Below are 15,139 nucleotides of genomic sequence, written 5' to 3' on the forward strand. Positions count from 1 at the left end.
TTATTTTTTAAGTTTTGTGTTTCTTGTAGAATCTATATAAAGTAATATACATTATCCTATTGTTAAAATAATGAAAAAAAACATCATTAAATGTATTTGTTTTATTGTATTGTTACATTAATAGCTGTTTTATTATTATAGGATGGCTTGTTAAACATTTCATAGGATTTTCAGAGGGAGGGAAAAACCAAGACATTTAATATAAAATGTAAAATGAATAAATAAATAAAAAGAAAAAGAAAAAAAATGGTTAAAAGCCATCGTCCCGGGGAGCATTTCATTTCGTCCCGTGCATTTTTAAAAAAATAATAATAATAACAATGAATCATGTCTAAGTCTTTGTTAGCCGTTTGTGAAGTTTTGTGCTCGTGCGTAACATTCGCTCGCATCCTGTGCATCTCCTGGGGGCAAAGCCCCCCCTGTCCTTAAAAGCTAGTGACGCCCCTGACGCAAACTATATATATATATATATATATATATATATATATATATATATATATATATTAGAGATGCGCGGTTTGCCGGCACAACCGCGGACATGATTAGTGAAAGCAGGTGCATGACTCAAAACGTGAAACAGGTGCGTGACATGACAGGTGAAAACTAATGGTTGCTATGGTGACCAGACAAGGGAGTGAAAAGACAGAAACTAAACAAAACATGACTTAAAACAAAACATGATAATACAGACATGACAGGGACACACCTGTTTCTAATCAGGAGACTATTATTTAACGGGGAACATTATCACAATTTCAGAATTGTTAAAACCATTAAAAATCAGTTCCCAGTGGCTTATTTTATTTTTCGAAGTTTTTTTCAAAATTTTACCCATCACGCAATATCCCTAAAAAAAGCTTCAAAGTGCCTGATTTTAACCATCGTTATATACACCCGTCCATTTTCCTGTGACGTCACATAGTGAAGCCAACACAAACAAACATGGCGGAAAGAACAGCAAGCTATAGCGACATTAGCTCGGATTCAGACTCGGATTTCAGCGGCTTAAGCGATTCAACAGATTACGCATGTATTGAAACGGATGGTTGTAGTGTGGAGGCAGGTAGCGAAAACCAAATTGAAGAAGAAACTGAAGCTATTGAGCCTTATCGGTTTGAACCGTATGCAAGCGAAACCGACGAAAACGACACGACAGCCAGCGACACGGGAGAAAGCGAGGACGAATTCGGCGATCGCCTTCTAACCAACGATTGGTATGTGTTTGTTTGGCATTAAAGGAAACTAACAACTATGAACTAGGTTTACAGCATATGAAATACATTTGGCAACAACATGCACTTTAAGAGTGCAGACAGCCCAATTTTCATCAATTAATATATTCTGTAGACATACCCTCATCCGCGCTCTTTTCCTGAAAGCTGATCTGTCCAGTTTTGGAGTTGATGTCAGCAGGCCAGGGAAGCTAGGGTCGATAGGGGGTTTAGCTCGCTCGTCTGCGGGAACAAACTGCCGCCATTGCTTGCCGTGCTACCGAGGTCCTTTGTCCCTGAATTGCTCACACACTCCGGCAGATTCAATGGGGGTCTGGCGGCAGATTTCTTTGACTTTATGGTTGGAAATGCATCTGCTTTGAGTGTCGCAGGATATCCACACATTCTTGCCATCTCTGTCGTAGCATAGCTTTCGTCGGTAAAGTGTGCGGAACAAACGTCCAATTTCTTGCCACTTTCGCATCTTTGGGCCACTGGTGCAACTTGAATCCGTCCCTGTTCGTGTTGCTACACCCTCCGACAACACACCGACGAGGCATGATGTCTCCAAGGTACGGAAAACAGTCGAAAAAAGGGAAAATAACAGAGCTGATTTGACTCGGTGTTTGAGAAATAGGCGGATTGCTTCCCGATGTGATGCCACAATCGCTCCGAGAGCGAATATTAGAAAGGCGTTTAATTTGCCAAAATTCACCCATTTAGAGTTCGGAAATCGGTTAAAAAAATATATGGTCTTTTTTCTGCAACATCAAGGTATATATTGACGCTTACATAGGTCTGGTGATAATGTTCCCCTTTAAGCCTGTTGTTGCCAGTTAGTCGGTTTGGCGACATTGTTCTTTTCATGCCATAGTTCATGCTTGTATTCATTCGATTGATTCGTGCCATGTTCATGCTTGTTTTCTGGAGATACCATAGTTCATGCTGATTGTTTCATGCTTAGTTCATGCTGCTCGTGCCTTGCCAAGTAAGTTTTGTTTATTTATGCCACAGTTAGCGACTTTTTGTTTCATGTCTATAGTTCAGGCTAAGTGTTTTCTGCGTTAAGTTGTGCCTTCGGCTTGTGCGCCTTTTTGTTTTCACCTAGTTGAGAGTCAAGAATAAATATGTTCCTACGTTCCTATGTCCGGAAAAGTCTGTTTGCATCCAGAGGTGGGTAGTAGCGCGCTACATTTACTCCGTTACATCTACTTGAGTAACTTTTGGGATAAATTGTACTTCTAAGAGTAGTTTTAATGCAACATACTTGTACTTTTACTTGAGTATATTTATAGAGAAGAAACGCTACTTTTACTCCGCTACTTTTATCTACATTCAGCTCGCTACTCGCTACCAATTTTTATCGATCTGTTAATGCAAGCTTTGTTTGTTTTGGTCCGTCAGACAGACCTTCATAGTGCCTGCGTTTCAACAAATACAGTCACTGGTGACGTTCACTCCGTTCCACCAATCAGATGCAGTCACTGGTGACGTTGGACCAATCAAACAGAGCCAGGGGTCACATGACCTGACTTAAACAAGTTGAAAAACTTATTGGGGTGTTACCATTTAGTGGCCAATTGTACGGAATATGTACTGTACTGTGCAATCTACTAATAAATGTTTCAATCAATCAATCAAAAGTATGAAGGAAAAAAGATCCTTTTTTATTTCAACCGTTCATCCCGTCATAAAAGTGCCGCTCCATCGCGTCTGCGCTTTCAAAATAAGAGTCTCCGAAAGCCAGCGCAAACAAGCTAGCAAGCTACGGAGTTTGCCGCCAATGTATTTCTTGTAAAGTGTATAAAAACGAATATGGAAGCTGGACAAATAAGATGCCAAAAACCAACCACTTTCATGTGGTATTAGACAGAATGGAGGAACTTTTTTTCTCCTCCATTTGAAAACGTGGATGTTATCATCACTACTGTCTGATTACAATCAATGCAAGTCATCAGAATCAGGTAATACACCAACTTATATTCTTGTCTTCATGAAAGAAAGGAATCTATATGTTAAACATGCATGTATATGCATTAAAACACCTTTAACATGTAAACAAAAACGGCAAAATAAATAAATATAAATTATATACTGTATATATCAATGTATGTGTATATATATATATATATATATATATATATATATATATATATATATATATATATATATATATATATATATATATATATATATATATATATGTCTTAATAAGGTTATCCAAAAAATAGTGCTCGTAACCGTAGTAGAGCAATATATGTATGTGTGGGAAAAAAAATCACAAGACTATTTCATCTCTACAGGCCTGTTTCAGAGGCTGTAACTGTCGAAAGAAACCTGATTGCCCTCTCAACGGGGGGTGCTTACAAACATCAGTTGTCTACCAATCTAAGGTAACACGCAAGGACATTAACACATCCGACACATATGTAGGATTAACCGAGGGAGAATTCAAAACCAGATGGAACAATCACAAGGCTTCTTTCAGGAACCAAAACCTGCGGAATATCACAGAACTCAGCAAACACATTTGGGACCTCAAAGACAATAATGTTGAATATTCAATAACATGGCAAATTCTTGCATCCAGCACACCTTACAATAGTGGTAATAAAAGATGCAACCTATGCTTGAAAGAGAAACTGTTTATTATTTACCGTCCAGACCTGTCATCCCTCAACAAGCGCAGCGAAATTGTAACAGCATGCCGCCACAGACGGAAACACCTCCTAGGTAACACATGAGCCAATCACCACGCCCCTACGCCAGCCTGTACCCACCCACTCTGTGCCCTATATAAACCATGGTATGCGAATGCTCCCATTAAAATCTCCTGATGATTGAGGGAACCCCCCCTCATGAAACAGGCCTGTAGAGATGAAATAGTCTTGTGATTTTTTTTCCCACACATACATATATATATGTATATATATATATATATATATATATATATATATATATATGTGTGTGTATATATATATATATATATATATATATATATATATATATATATATATATATATATATATATGATATGTGTGTGTATGTTACTCATCAGTTACTCAGTACTTGAGTAGTTTTTTCACAACATACTTTTTACTTTTACTCAAGTAAATATTTGGGTGACTACTCCTTACTTTTACTTGAGTAATAAATCTCTAAAGTAACAGTACTCTTACTTGAGTACAATTTCTGGCTACTCTACCCACCTCTGTTTGCATCCCGGGAGAACAATCCTCGCAGTAAGATGCGAAAACCCCCTCGTCGTGACAAATTCCCCATATATTCCCATTAATTCCCATGGACGGTGTCCAACTTTGAATAATCCAAAAAATGGTCGATATTTCCAAACTTCCCCGAGCTTAACTTCCCGTGGTAAATTTCCGGAAACTTTCCACCCCTTTACAAAACCCTGGGAGTAATATGCATTGCCATACCATTGGTTGTTGCCTGTGTCGCAGTTGCACTGGATATTTGAACTCAGACAGTTGTTGTGAAGGCCACAAGAACACAGTTCACTGTGCTGCAGAGCTCCATCCCAGTGGTTCTGGACCAGTCCAGGACCTTGACCTCCAATCCACCTGCTGAGCGATGCACTGTCTGAAACACACAGACCCTTACCACAAGGAATTTGACATTGATACTTCATTTAACTAATCCACTGCAAAGATTCGTGTTGCAACTGCAAATGTCTTAGTGATGCGCATCATTTCAATAAGACCACCTTCTTATGACGGTTTAGGCCGATACGCACAGCAGGTGTCATCAAAAAGATAGATGTGCATCTATACACTCTTAAGATTGAAAATATTTACCAAACATTAGCAAAGTTCCATCCATCCATCCATCTTCTTCCGCTTATCCGAGGTCGGGTCGCGGGGGCAGCAGTCTAAGCAGGGAAGCCCAGACTTCCCTCTCCCCAGCCACTTCATCCAGCTCCTCCCGGGGGACCCGAGGCGTTCCCAGGCCAGCCGGGAGACATAGTCTTCCCAACTTGTGTCCTGGGTCTTCCCCGCGGCCTCCTACCGGTCGGACGTGCCCTAAACACCTCCCTAGGGAGGCGTTCGGGTGGCATCCTGACCAGATGCCCGAACCACCTCATCTGGCTCCTCTCGATGTGGAGGAGCAGCGGCTTTACTTTGAGCTCCTCCCGGATGGCAGAGCTTCTCACCCTATCTCTAAGGGAGAGACCCGCCACCCGGCGGAGGAAACTCATTTCGGCCGCTTGTACCCGTGATCTTGTCCTTTCGGTCATAACCCAAAGCTCATGACCATAGGTGAGGATGGGAACGTAGATCGACCGGTAAATTGAGAGCTTTGCCTTCCGGCTCAGCTCCTTCTTCACCACAACGGACCGATACAGCGTCCGCATTACTGAAGACGCCGCACCGATCCGCCTGTCGATCTCACGATTCACTCTTCCCTCACTCGTGAACAAGACTCCGAGGTCCTTGAACTCCTCCACTTGGGGCAAGATCTCCTCCCCAACCCGGAGATGGCACTCCACCCTTTTCCGGGCGAGAACCATGGACTCGGACTTGGAGGTGCTGATTCTCATCCCAGTCGCTTCACACTCAGCTGCGAACCGATCCAGTGAGAGCTGAAGATCCTGGCCAGATGAAGCCATCAGGACCACATCATCTGCAAAAAGCAGAGACCTAATCCTGCAGCCACCAAACCAGATCCCCTCAACGCCTTGACTGCGCCTAGAAATTCGGTCCATAAAAGTTATGAACAGAATCGGTGACAAAGGGCAGCCTTGGCGGAGTCCAACCCTTACTGGAAACGTGTCCGACTTACTACCGGCAATGCGGACCAAGCTCTGGCACTGATCATACAGGGAGCGGACTGCCACAATCAGACAGTCCGATACCCCATACTCCCTGAGCACTCCCCACAGGACTTCCCGAGGGACACGGTCGAATGCCTTCTCCAAGTCCACAAAACACATGTAGACTGGTTGGGCAAACTCCCATGCACCCTCAAGGACCCTGCCGAGAGTATAGAGCTGGTCCACAGTTCCACGACCAGGACGAAAACCACACTGTTCCTCCTGAATCCGAGGTTCGACTATCCGGCGTAGCCTCCTCTCCAGTACACCTGAATAGACCTTACCGGGAAGGCTGAGGAGTGTGATCCCACGATAGTTAGAACACACCCTCCGGTTCCCCTTCTTAAAGAGAGGAACCACCACCCCGGTCTGCCAATCCAGTGGTACCGTCCCCGATGTAGCAAAGTTGACATTTCAAACTGGTGGACGACACTTCCTTCAACACTTTAAGACTTCAAAACATGACAAAGTATATAGACAGATCATATCTTTTATCTGGTTGGGCCCACAAATTAGGGATTTAAGGCCATAAAAGACAGTGTTTGATGATATTATGGTAGATTATTAAATGTCCAATAATATACAGTCCTGGTCAAAAGTTTACATATGTCATGTCTGTGTGATTTTTGTTTTGGTCATGTTCAGTTTTGTTTTTGGACTTTTTGTGCACTTTTGTTTTGTCACCATAGCAACCATTAGTTTTCACCTGTCACGTCACGCACCTGTTTCACATTTTGAGTCACGCACCTGTTTTCGTTAATCATGTCTATAGTATTTAAGTTCATTGTTTTCAGTTTGTCGTGCTGACGACATCCCCGCATTTATGCTTCTGCACACTCTCCACACCCTTATGACCCTTGCTGCAGTTTTTTCATGCCGGTTCCATGCCAAGTAAGTTTTTGTTTATTAAGCCACAGTTAGTGTTTTTTTGTTGTTCATAGTTTCTGCCTTTGTGCAAGTATTTGTTTTCATAGCCAAGTCGTTTTCTCCGCCACTGTGCGCGCTTTTCGTTTGTACTTTTTTGTAGTTATAGTGTTTAAATAAATCATGTATTTACCTTCAAGCCACACCTGGTCCAATTCACTTGCACCTCGGGAGAACAAACCAAGCCATAGTCCAAGTCCTGACAACATACACTTGTAAAGAACATCATGTCATGGCTGTCTTGAGTTTCCAATCATTTCTACAACTTATTTTTTTGTGATGTAGTGATTGGAGCACATACTTGTTGGTCACAAAAAACATTCATGAAGTTTGGTTCATCTAAATTTGTTGGTTTTCTGACTTGGACTTGTTTCTTCAGCATTGTCCACTGTGACGACCGGGGCGCATGGTGATGCGGGGTTTCGTTCTCCCAGGATGCAACGGACTTCGGACACAGCGTGAAGGTAAAAGAAATGATTTATTTACCGGAATAAATTATACTGGAACAAACAAAAACGTGCTCATAGCACGGAAGGCAAAAACTAAAAATGGCTAGCGTGGGAGCTAGAAGGTAAAACGGAGTCTAGCATGGAAGCTAGCAGGTTCAGAGCAGGAAACAAAAGTCGTCAACTGTTGTACGAAAACAAACTAGGAAGCAAGACAGAATGACAGGGAAGGCAGGCTTAAATAATAATGTCAGTGATGACAAACGGGTGCGCGTCGGGAACACACGCGTCAGGTGAAAATAATAAGCAGCCATGGCAACAAACTCAGGTGTACAAAACAGGCACTCAAGGAGTCCAAAACTAACAAAAAACACAAGTATCTTGAAAACGTAAACAAAAATATGATCCGGGCAGCGGATCATAACAGTCCACACATTTAAGTCAGGACTTTGGGAAGGCCATTCTAAAACCTTCATTCTAGCCTGATTTAGCCATTCCTTTACCACTTTTGAGGTGTGTTTGGGGTCATTGTCCCGTTGGAACACCCAACTGCGCCCAAGACCCAACCTCCGGGTTGATGATTTTAGCTTGTCCTGAAGTAAAAACCCAGCAATATTTTTGGAGGACAAAAGGTGAGGCCTTTAATCCTAGGAACAACAAACCTACCATCAAGCATGGTGGTGGTAGTATTATGCTCTGGGCCTGTTTTGCTGCCAATGGAACTGCTGCTTTACAGAGAGTAAATGGGACAATGAAAAAGGAGGATTACCTCCAAATTCTTCAGGACAAGCTAAAATCATCAGTTGGGCGCAGTTGGGTGTTCCAACAGGACAATGACCCCAAACACACGTCAAAAGTGGTAAAAGAATGGCTAAACCAGGCTAGAATGAAGGTTTTAGAATGGCCTTCCCAAAGTCCTGACTTAAACGTGTGGACAATGCTGAAGAAACAAGTCCATGTCAGAAAAGCAACACATTTAGCTGAACTGCACCAATTTTGTCAAGAGGAGTGGTCAAAAATTCAAGCAGAAGCTTGTGGATGGCTACCAAAAGCGCCTTATTGCAGGTAAACTTGCCAAGGGACATGTAAGCAAATATTAACATTGCTGTATGTATACTTTTGACCCTCACATTTTCAGTAGACCCATAATAAATTCATAAAAGAAGCAAACTTCATGAATGTTTTTTGTGACCAACAAGTATGTGCTCCAATCACTACATCACAAAAAAATAAGTTGTAGAAATGATTGGAAACTCAAGACAGCCATGACATGATGTTCTTTACAAGTGTATGTTGTCAGGACTTGGACTATGGCTTGGTTTGTTCTCCCGAGGTGCAAGTGAATTGGACCAGATGTGGCTTGAAGGTAAATACATGATTTATTTAAACACTATAACTACAAAAAAGTACAAACGAAAAGCGCGCACAGTGGCGGAGAAAACGACTTGGCTATGAAAACAAATACTTGCACAGAGGCAGAAACTATGAACAACAAAAAACACTAACTGTGGCTTAATAAACAAAAACTTACTTGGCATGGAACCGGCATGAAAAAACTGCAGCAAGGGTCATAAGGGTGTGGAGAGTGTGCAGAAGCATAAATGCGGGGATGTCGTCAGCACGACAAACTGAAAACAATGAATTTAAATACTAAACTTCATGAATGTTTTTTGTGACCAACAAGTATGTGCTCCAATCACTACATCACAAAAAGTAGAAATGATTGGAAACTCAAGACAGCCATGACATGATGTTCTTTACAAGTGTATGTAAACTTTTGACCACGACTGTATATTTTGATGATATTAAAATGTTTTGCGCATTTTTATAAGTTTTGGTGCCGATGAGGAACTAAATCTGCATACAGTCGTCTTAAAGGGGAACATTATCACCAGACCTATGTAAGCGTCAATATATACCTTGATGTTGCAGAAAAAAGACCATATAATTTTTGACCGATTTCCGAACTCTAAATGGGTGAATTTAGGCGAATTAAACGCCTTTCTAATATTCGCTCTCAGAGCGATGACGTCACAACCTGACGTCACATCGGGAAGCAATCCGCCTATTTCTCACTTTCGTCGGTGTGTTGTCGGAGGGTGTAACAACACGAACAGGGACGGATTCAAGTTGCACCAGTGGCCCAAAGATGCCAAAGTGGCAAGAAATTGGACGAAATTTGTTCAAAATACGAGGCTGTGGGGAAAGCCGACGAAATGGTCAGTCGTTTGTTCCGCACACTTTACCGACGAAAGCTATGCTACGACAGAGATGGCAAGAATGTGTGGATATCCTGCGACACTCAAAGCCATGCTTGCCAACCTTGAGACCTCCGATTTCGGGAGGTGGGGGGAGGAGGGTGGGGGTGGGCGTGGGATGGGGGCGTGGTTAAAAGGGAGGAGTATATTTACAGCTAGAATTCACCAAGTCAAGTATTTCATATATATATATAATATATATATATATATATATACAAATACTTGGCATTCAGTGAATTCTAGCTATATATATATATATATATATATATATATATATTTATATATATATATATATATATATATATATACGTATATATATGTTTATTTTATAATATGTATATATATATACGTATATATATATATATTAATTTTATTATATATATATATATATATATATATATATATATATATATATATATATATATATATATATATATATATATATATATATATATATATATATGTATATATATATATAAAATGAATACTTGAATTTCAGTGTTCATTTATTTACACATATACACACACACATAACACTCATCTACTCATTGTTGAGTTAAGGATTGAATTGTCCATCCTTGTTCTATTCTCTGTCACTATTTTTCGAACCATGCTGAACTCTGATGATGCATTGCTGTGTGGCACGCACAAAAGTGCTTTCATCAAATGCACTAGATGGCAGTATTGTCCTGTTTAAGAGTGTCACAACATTGCTGTTTACGGCAGACCAACTGCTTTACGGTATACAAAAACGTGACTGCTGTTGTTGTGTGTTGTTGCCGCGCTGGGAGGACGTTAATGAAACTGCCTAACAATAAACCCACATAAGAAACCAAGAACTCGCCCTCCATCATTCTACAGTTATAACGTGATTGGGCAGGTATGCTGGTTATATTGTGGGTTAGCGGACTCAGGTCCTCATGGACCTGAGTCCGCCTGAATTTCGGGAGATTTTCGGGAGAAATTTTGTCCCGGGAGGTTTTCGAGAGAGGCGCTGAATTTCGGGAGTCTCCCGGAAAATCCGGGAGGGTTGGCAAGTATGCTCAAAGCAGATGCATTTCCAACGATAAAGTCAAAGAAATCTGCCACCAGACCCCCATTGAATCTGCCGGAGTGTGTGAGCAATTCAGGGACAAAGGACCTCGGTAGCACGGCAAGCAATGGCGGCAGTTTGTTCCCGCAGACGAGCGAGCTAAACCCCCTGGATGTCTTGACTCACACCGTCCCTTATGCAATCAAGAGAAGAATATCGACCCTAGCTTCCCTGGCCTGCTGACATCAACTCCAAAACTGGACAGAACAGCTTTCAGGAAAAGGGTATGTCTACAGAATATATTAATTGATGAAAACGTTATTCATTACTCGCGGTTTTACGTAAATTATTATACATAATTTGTGTTTACCAATAATTTAGCTTAAAAACATGTATTTTTTTCAATCCTTCGAGTACATTCGGGTAGTCTTGTGTAATGCAGTATTTTGTGTCTATTTAGGTATAGTTAACCTGAGTGCTGAAATCGTGGAAAAATATATGTTCTTAGTGTCATGTCTGTATTATCATGTTTTGTTTTAAGTCATGTTTTGTTTAGTTTCTGTCTTTTCACTCCCTTGTCTGGTCACCATAGCAACCATTAGTTTTCACCCGTCACGTCACGCACCTGTTTCACGTTTTGAGTCACGCACCTGCTTTCACTAATCATGTCCATAGTATTTAAGTTCATTCATTTTCTGTTGTTCGTCCTGACGACCTCAACACATTTATGCTCTGTTCATGCCTGATACTTCTTTTCATGTCAATTCCTCAAGCAACTACTTTTGTCCAAGCCAAGTAAGTTTTTTGTTCCATATTTATAGTCCTTTTGGTTTCATAGTTTGTTCTCCGCCATTGTGCGTGTTTTTTGTTTGTACTTTTTTTGCTATAGTCTTTTGGTTTCATAGTTTATTCTCCGCCACTGTGCGCGCTTTCATTTATTCCTTTTTTTTTGATAATAATAAATCATGTACCTTCATTCCCGTCTCGCACGAGCCAACTTTCCGTTGCATCAGACAGTGTTAAATCGCTGAAATCCGAGTCTGAATCCGAGCTAATGTCGCTATACCTTGCTGTTTGTTTGTATTGGCATCACTATGTGACGTCACAGGAAAATGGACGGGTGTATATAACGATGGTTAAAATCAGGCACTTTGAAGCTTTTTTTTAGGGATATTGCGTGATGGGTAAAATTTTGAAAAAAACTTCGAAAAATAAAATAATCCACTGGGAACTGATTTTTAATGGTTTTAACCCTTCTGAAATTGTGATAATGTTCCCCTTTAAAGACTATTTGTGTATTATTCCAAAGAATACCACCGGTGAGTAGCAATGATTAGTATGACGAATCAAGCCATTAAGCATGAACATTTGCCACGTTTACCTGGTTTGCTGTGGAGGCGGGGCTTCCGACAATGGTAATACAGCTCCTGCTCGCAGTGCTCTGATTGGCTGAGGACCGCTGCTAACTGTTCCTCTTCCGAAGCGTAGCGGAATTGGACTGAATGTTGTCTTCCCGCGGAGGATGAATCCAGTGCAGTCAGCTCTGTGTTATTGTGGTCGATCACCATCCATGCCTTGTCTTAAAGTGATTAGATTACATTAGAATAGGTCATTACTTTCCATTGGTATCTGTAGAACACTCAGAAGCATCAATAGGAATGAAAAGTACATCTTTAATGTGTGTGTGTGTGTGTGTGTGTGTGTGTTACCTGTCATGTTACAATATATGAGCTGAGGTTTGATCGGTCCACTGCCGTCCACATCCACGTAATGATGCCCCGACGGGATGCCTTTATGTTTGTATGCCTCACATGACTGTTCGTATTTTGCTGTGGCCAAACATTAAAAAAAAACAAGAATTGTTGATCATGTTTTTTTTTGGCCATGTGCTGTTTGTTTTTTGGACTCTTTTTAGTTCCTGGTTGCACTTCCTTGTTTGTTTGTTACCTTGACAACCATTAGTGTCACCTGTTTCACGTCTTGGACTCACGCACCTGATTCATTTGAACTCACGCACCTGTTTTCAATCACCACATGACTATTTAAGCCTGTCATTTTCTGTCGGTCGGCCTGGCGACGTCACATTCATGCTCTGCACTCTTGACACGCTGCTTACTCTGTCCAGGTCATAGTTCATGCTGCTCTTTATTTGCCACGTACCGTATTTTCCGCACCTAAAAACCACAAATTTACTCAAAAGCTGACAGTGCGCCTTATAACCCGGTGCGCTTTATATATGGATAAATATTAAGATTCATTTTCATAAAGTTTCGGTCTCGCAACTTCGGTAAACAGCCGCCATCTTTTTTCCCGGTAGAACAGGAAGCGCTTCTTCTTCTACGCAAGCAACCGCCAAGGTAAGCACCCGCCCCCATAGAACAGGAAGCGCTTCTTCTTCTACTGTAAGCAACCACCCGCCCGCGTAGAAGAAGAAAAAGCGCGCGGATATCACCGTACGTTTCATTTCCTTTGTGTGTTTACATCTGTAAAGACCACAAAATGGCTCCTACCAAGTGACAGGGATCCGGTCCATGAAAAGACGCAATCTCTCCATCCGCACACGGATTACTATTTCACAGCAACTGATATTCCTGTGAACCGCACTGTGGATACAACGGGAGCACGTACGGTGAATATTCGCACCACAGGGAATGAGAAGTCATCCTTCACTGTGGTTCTAGCTTGCCATGCTAATGGCCAGAAACTTCCACCCATGGTGATATTCAAAAGGAAGACCTTGCCAAAAGAGACCTTTCCAGCCGGCGTCATCATAAAAGCTAACTCGAAGGGATGGATGAAGAAAAGATGAGCGAGTGGTTAAGGTAAGTTTAAGTTTACGCGAAGAGGCCGGGTGGCTTTTTTCAGCAGCTCCGTCCATGTTGATATACGATTCCATGACTGTTTTTTTGACATTCCTTTAGCGCAGTTAGATGCGGCTTACAACACGGGGCGGCTTATGGGTGGACAAAGTTTTGAAATATGCCGTTCATTGAAGGCGCGGCTTATAACCCAGGGCGCCTTATGGTGCGGAAAATACGGTAAGTTTTTTTGTTTATTCAAGCCACTGTGAGCGCCTTTTGTTTGTTCCTTTTTTTTCATAGTTCTGCCTTTGTGCTAGTTTTGTTTTATTAGCCAAGTTTGTTCCCCGCCTTGTGCGCGCCTTTTGTTTATACTTTTTATAGTCTATTATTAAATCATGTATTTACCTTCACGCCATGTCCGGTCCAAATCCTTTGCACCAAGGGAAAACAAACCACGCCACAAGTCTTGACATCAATATGTTTGAAAGAACTGTTCCTAAATGGGTATTTTTTCCACATCTTGACCAATTTACCTTCTTCTGAGGTGTAATTTTGGCGCATTTTAGCTGCTTGATATTTCTGATTGGTTACAAAATTTTACGGAAGTCGTCAGAAGTAAACGAGGTAAGAGTGGAACTTTCACATACTCCTAATATTCAATGTTTTATCGTTTGTACTAGGTTCAAGGTTCAAGGTTCAAGGTTCAACTTTATTGTCCACGCGGGGAAATTTGTCTTGGGCACAGTGCATCATTGCTTTCTTAACATACCCAAAAACAACAGAACAAAAACACAAGCACAGACACAACCACAACCATACAACTAACATTTAAACATCAGAACATGGAGCTTGATAGACATAGGTGGCACTATGATGTAGGCATAAAATCTACAGTATGGAGATAAAGATAAAGTACCAATGTGCATTGCACTAGAGCTCATGGATAAAGTGCTGTGTGCTAAAGTGCTTAGTTCTAAAGTGCTATGTGCTAAAGTGCTATGTGCTAAAAAAGTGCTAACCTATGTATTAAAATTCTATTGCACATTGTTGGTCAGCTTAATGGAGGCTGGAACAAATGATAATTTAAGGCGGTTAGATTTGCATAGTGGGACCCGGAGTCTTCTCCCTGATGGCAGGGTTCCATATTCAGGACTACATTTTGCATTGTCGTCAAGGTTTAATGTTAAAGTTAAAGTTAAAGTAGCAATGATTGTCACACACACACTAAGTCTGGTGAAATGTGTCCTCTGCATTTGACCCATCACCCTTGTTCACCCCCAGGTGAGGGGAGCAGTGGGCAGCAGCGGTGGCCGCGCCCGGGAATCATTTTTGGTGATTTAACCCCCAATTCCAACTCTTGATGCTGAGTGCCAAGCAGGGAGGTAATGGGTCTCATTTCTATAGTCTTTGGTATGACTCGGTTGGGGTTTGAACTCACAACCTACCCATCTCAGGGCGGACACTTTAACCACTAGGCCACTGAGTAGGTTGTGTAAAAGTTGAAGTAGTAGAAGTTATGTGTTGTTGTGTAAAAATGTATTCGAGGAGAGAAACCTTAAACGCTGGTTTAGTGTGGCTGAAACAGGGCTTAGGCTAAATAATTATTCGTTTAAGGCATAGGTATCAAACTCTGGC

At 41.4% G+C, this 15,139-nt stretch overlaps 1 protein-coding gene across 1 annotated transcript in view; it reads right to left on the reverse strand.

Annotated features, from left to right (window-relative positions):
- LOC133616345 (contactin-associated protein-like 4) overlaps positions 1–15,139 on the reverse strand; it is a 306,751-nt gene that overhangs the window by 75,267 nt on the left and 216,345 nt on the right. Inside the window, exons 12-14 of the mRNA XM_061975492.1 lie at positions 12,413–12,532; positions 12,085–12,282; positions 4,649–4,811 (exon numbers count right to left, since the gene is read on the reverse strand). Coding sequence (XP_061831476.1) covers positions 4,649–4,811; positions 12,085–12,282; positions 12,413–12,532 — 481 coding nt within the window. The remainder of the gene's footprint in view (positions 1–4,648; positions 4,812–12,084; positions 12,283–12,412; positions 12,533–15,139) is intronic.

The sequence above is a fragment of the Nerophis lumbriciformis genome, linkage group LG14, assembly GCF_033978685.3.
Source record: "Nerophis lumbriciformis linkage group LG14, RoL_Nlum_v2.1, whole genome shotgun sequence".
NCBI classification, from domain to species: Eukaryota; Metazoa; Chordata; class Actinopteri; order Syngnathiformes; family Syngnathidae; genus Nerophis; species Nerophis lumbriciformis.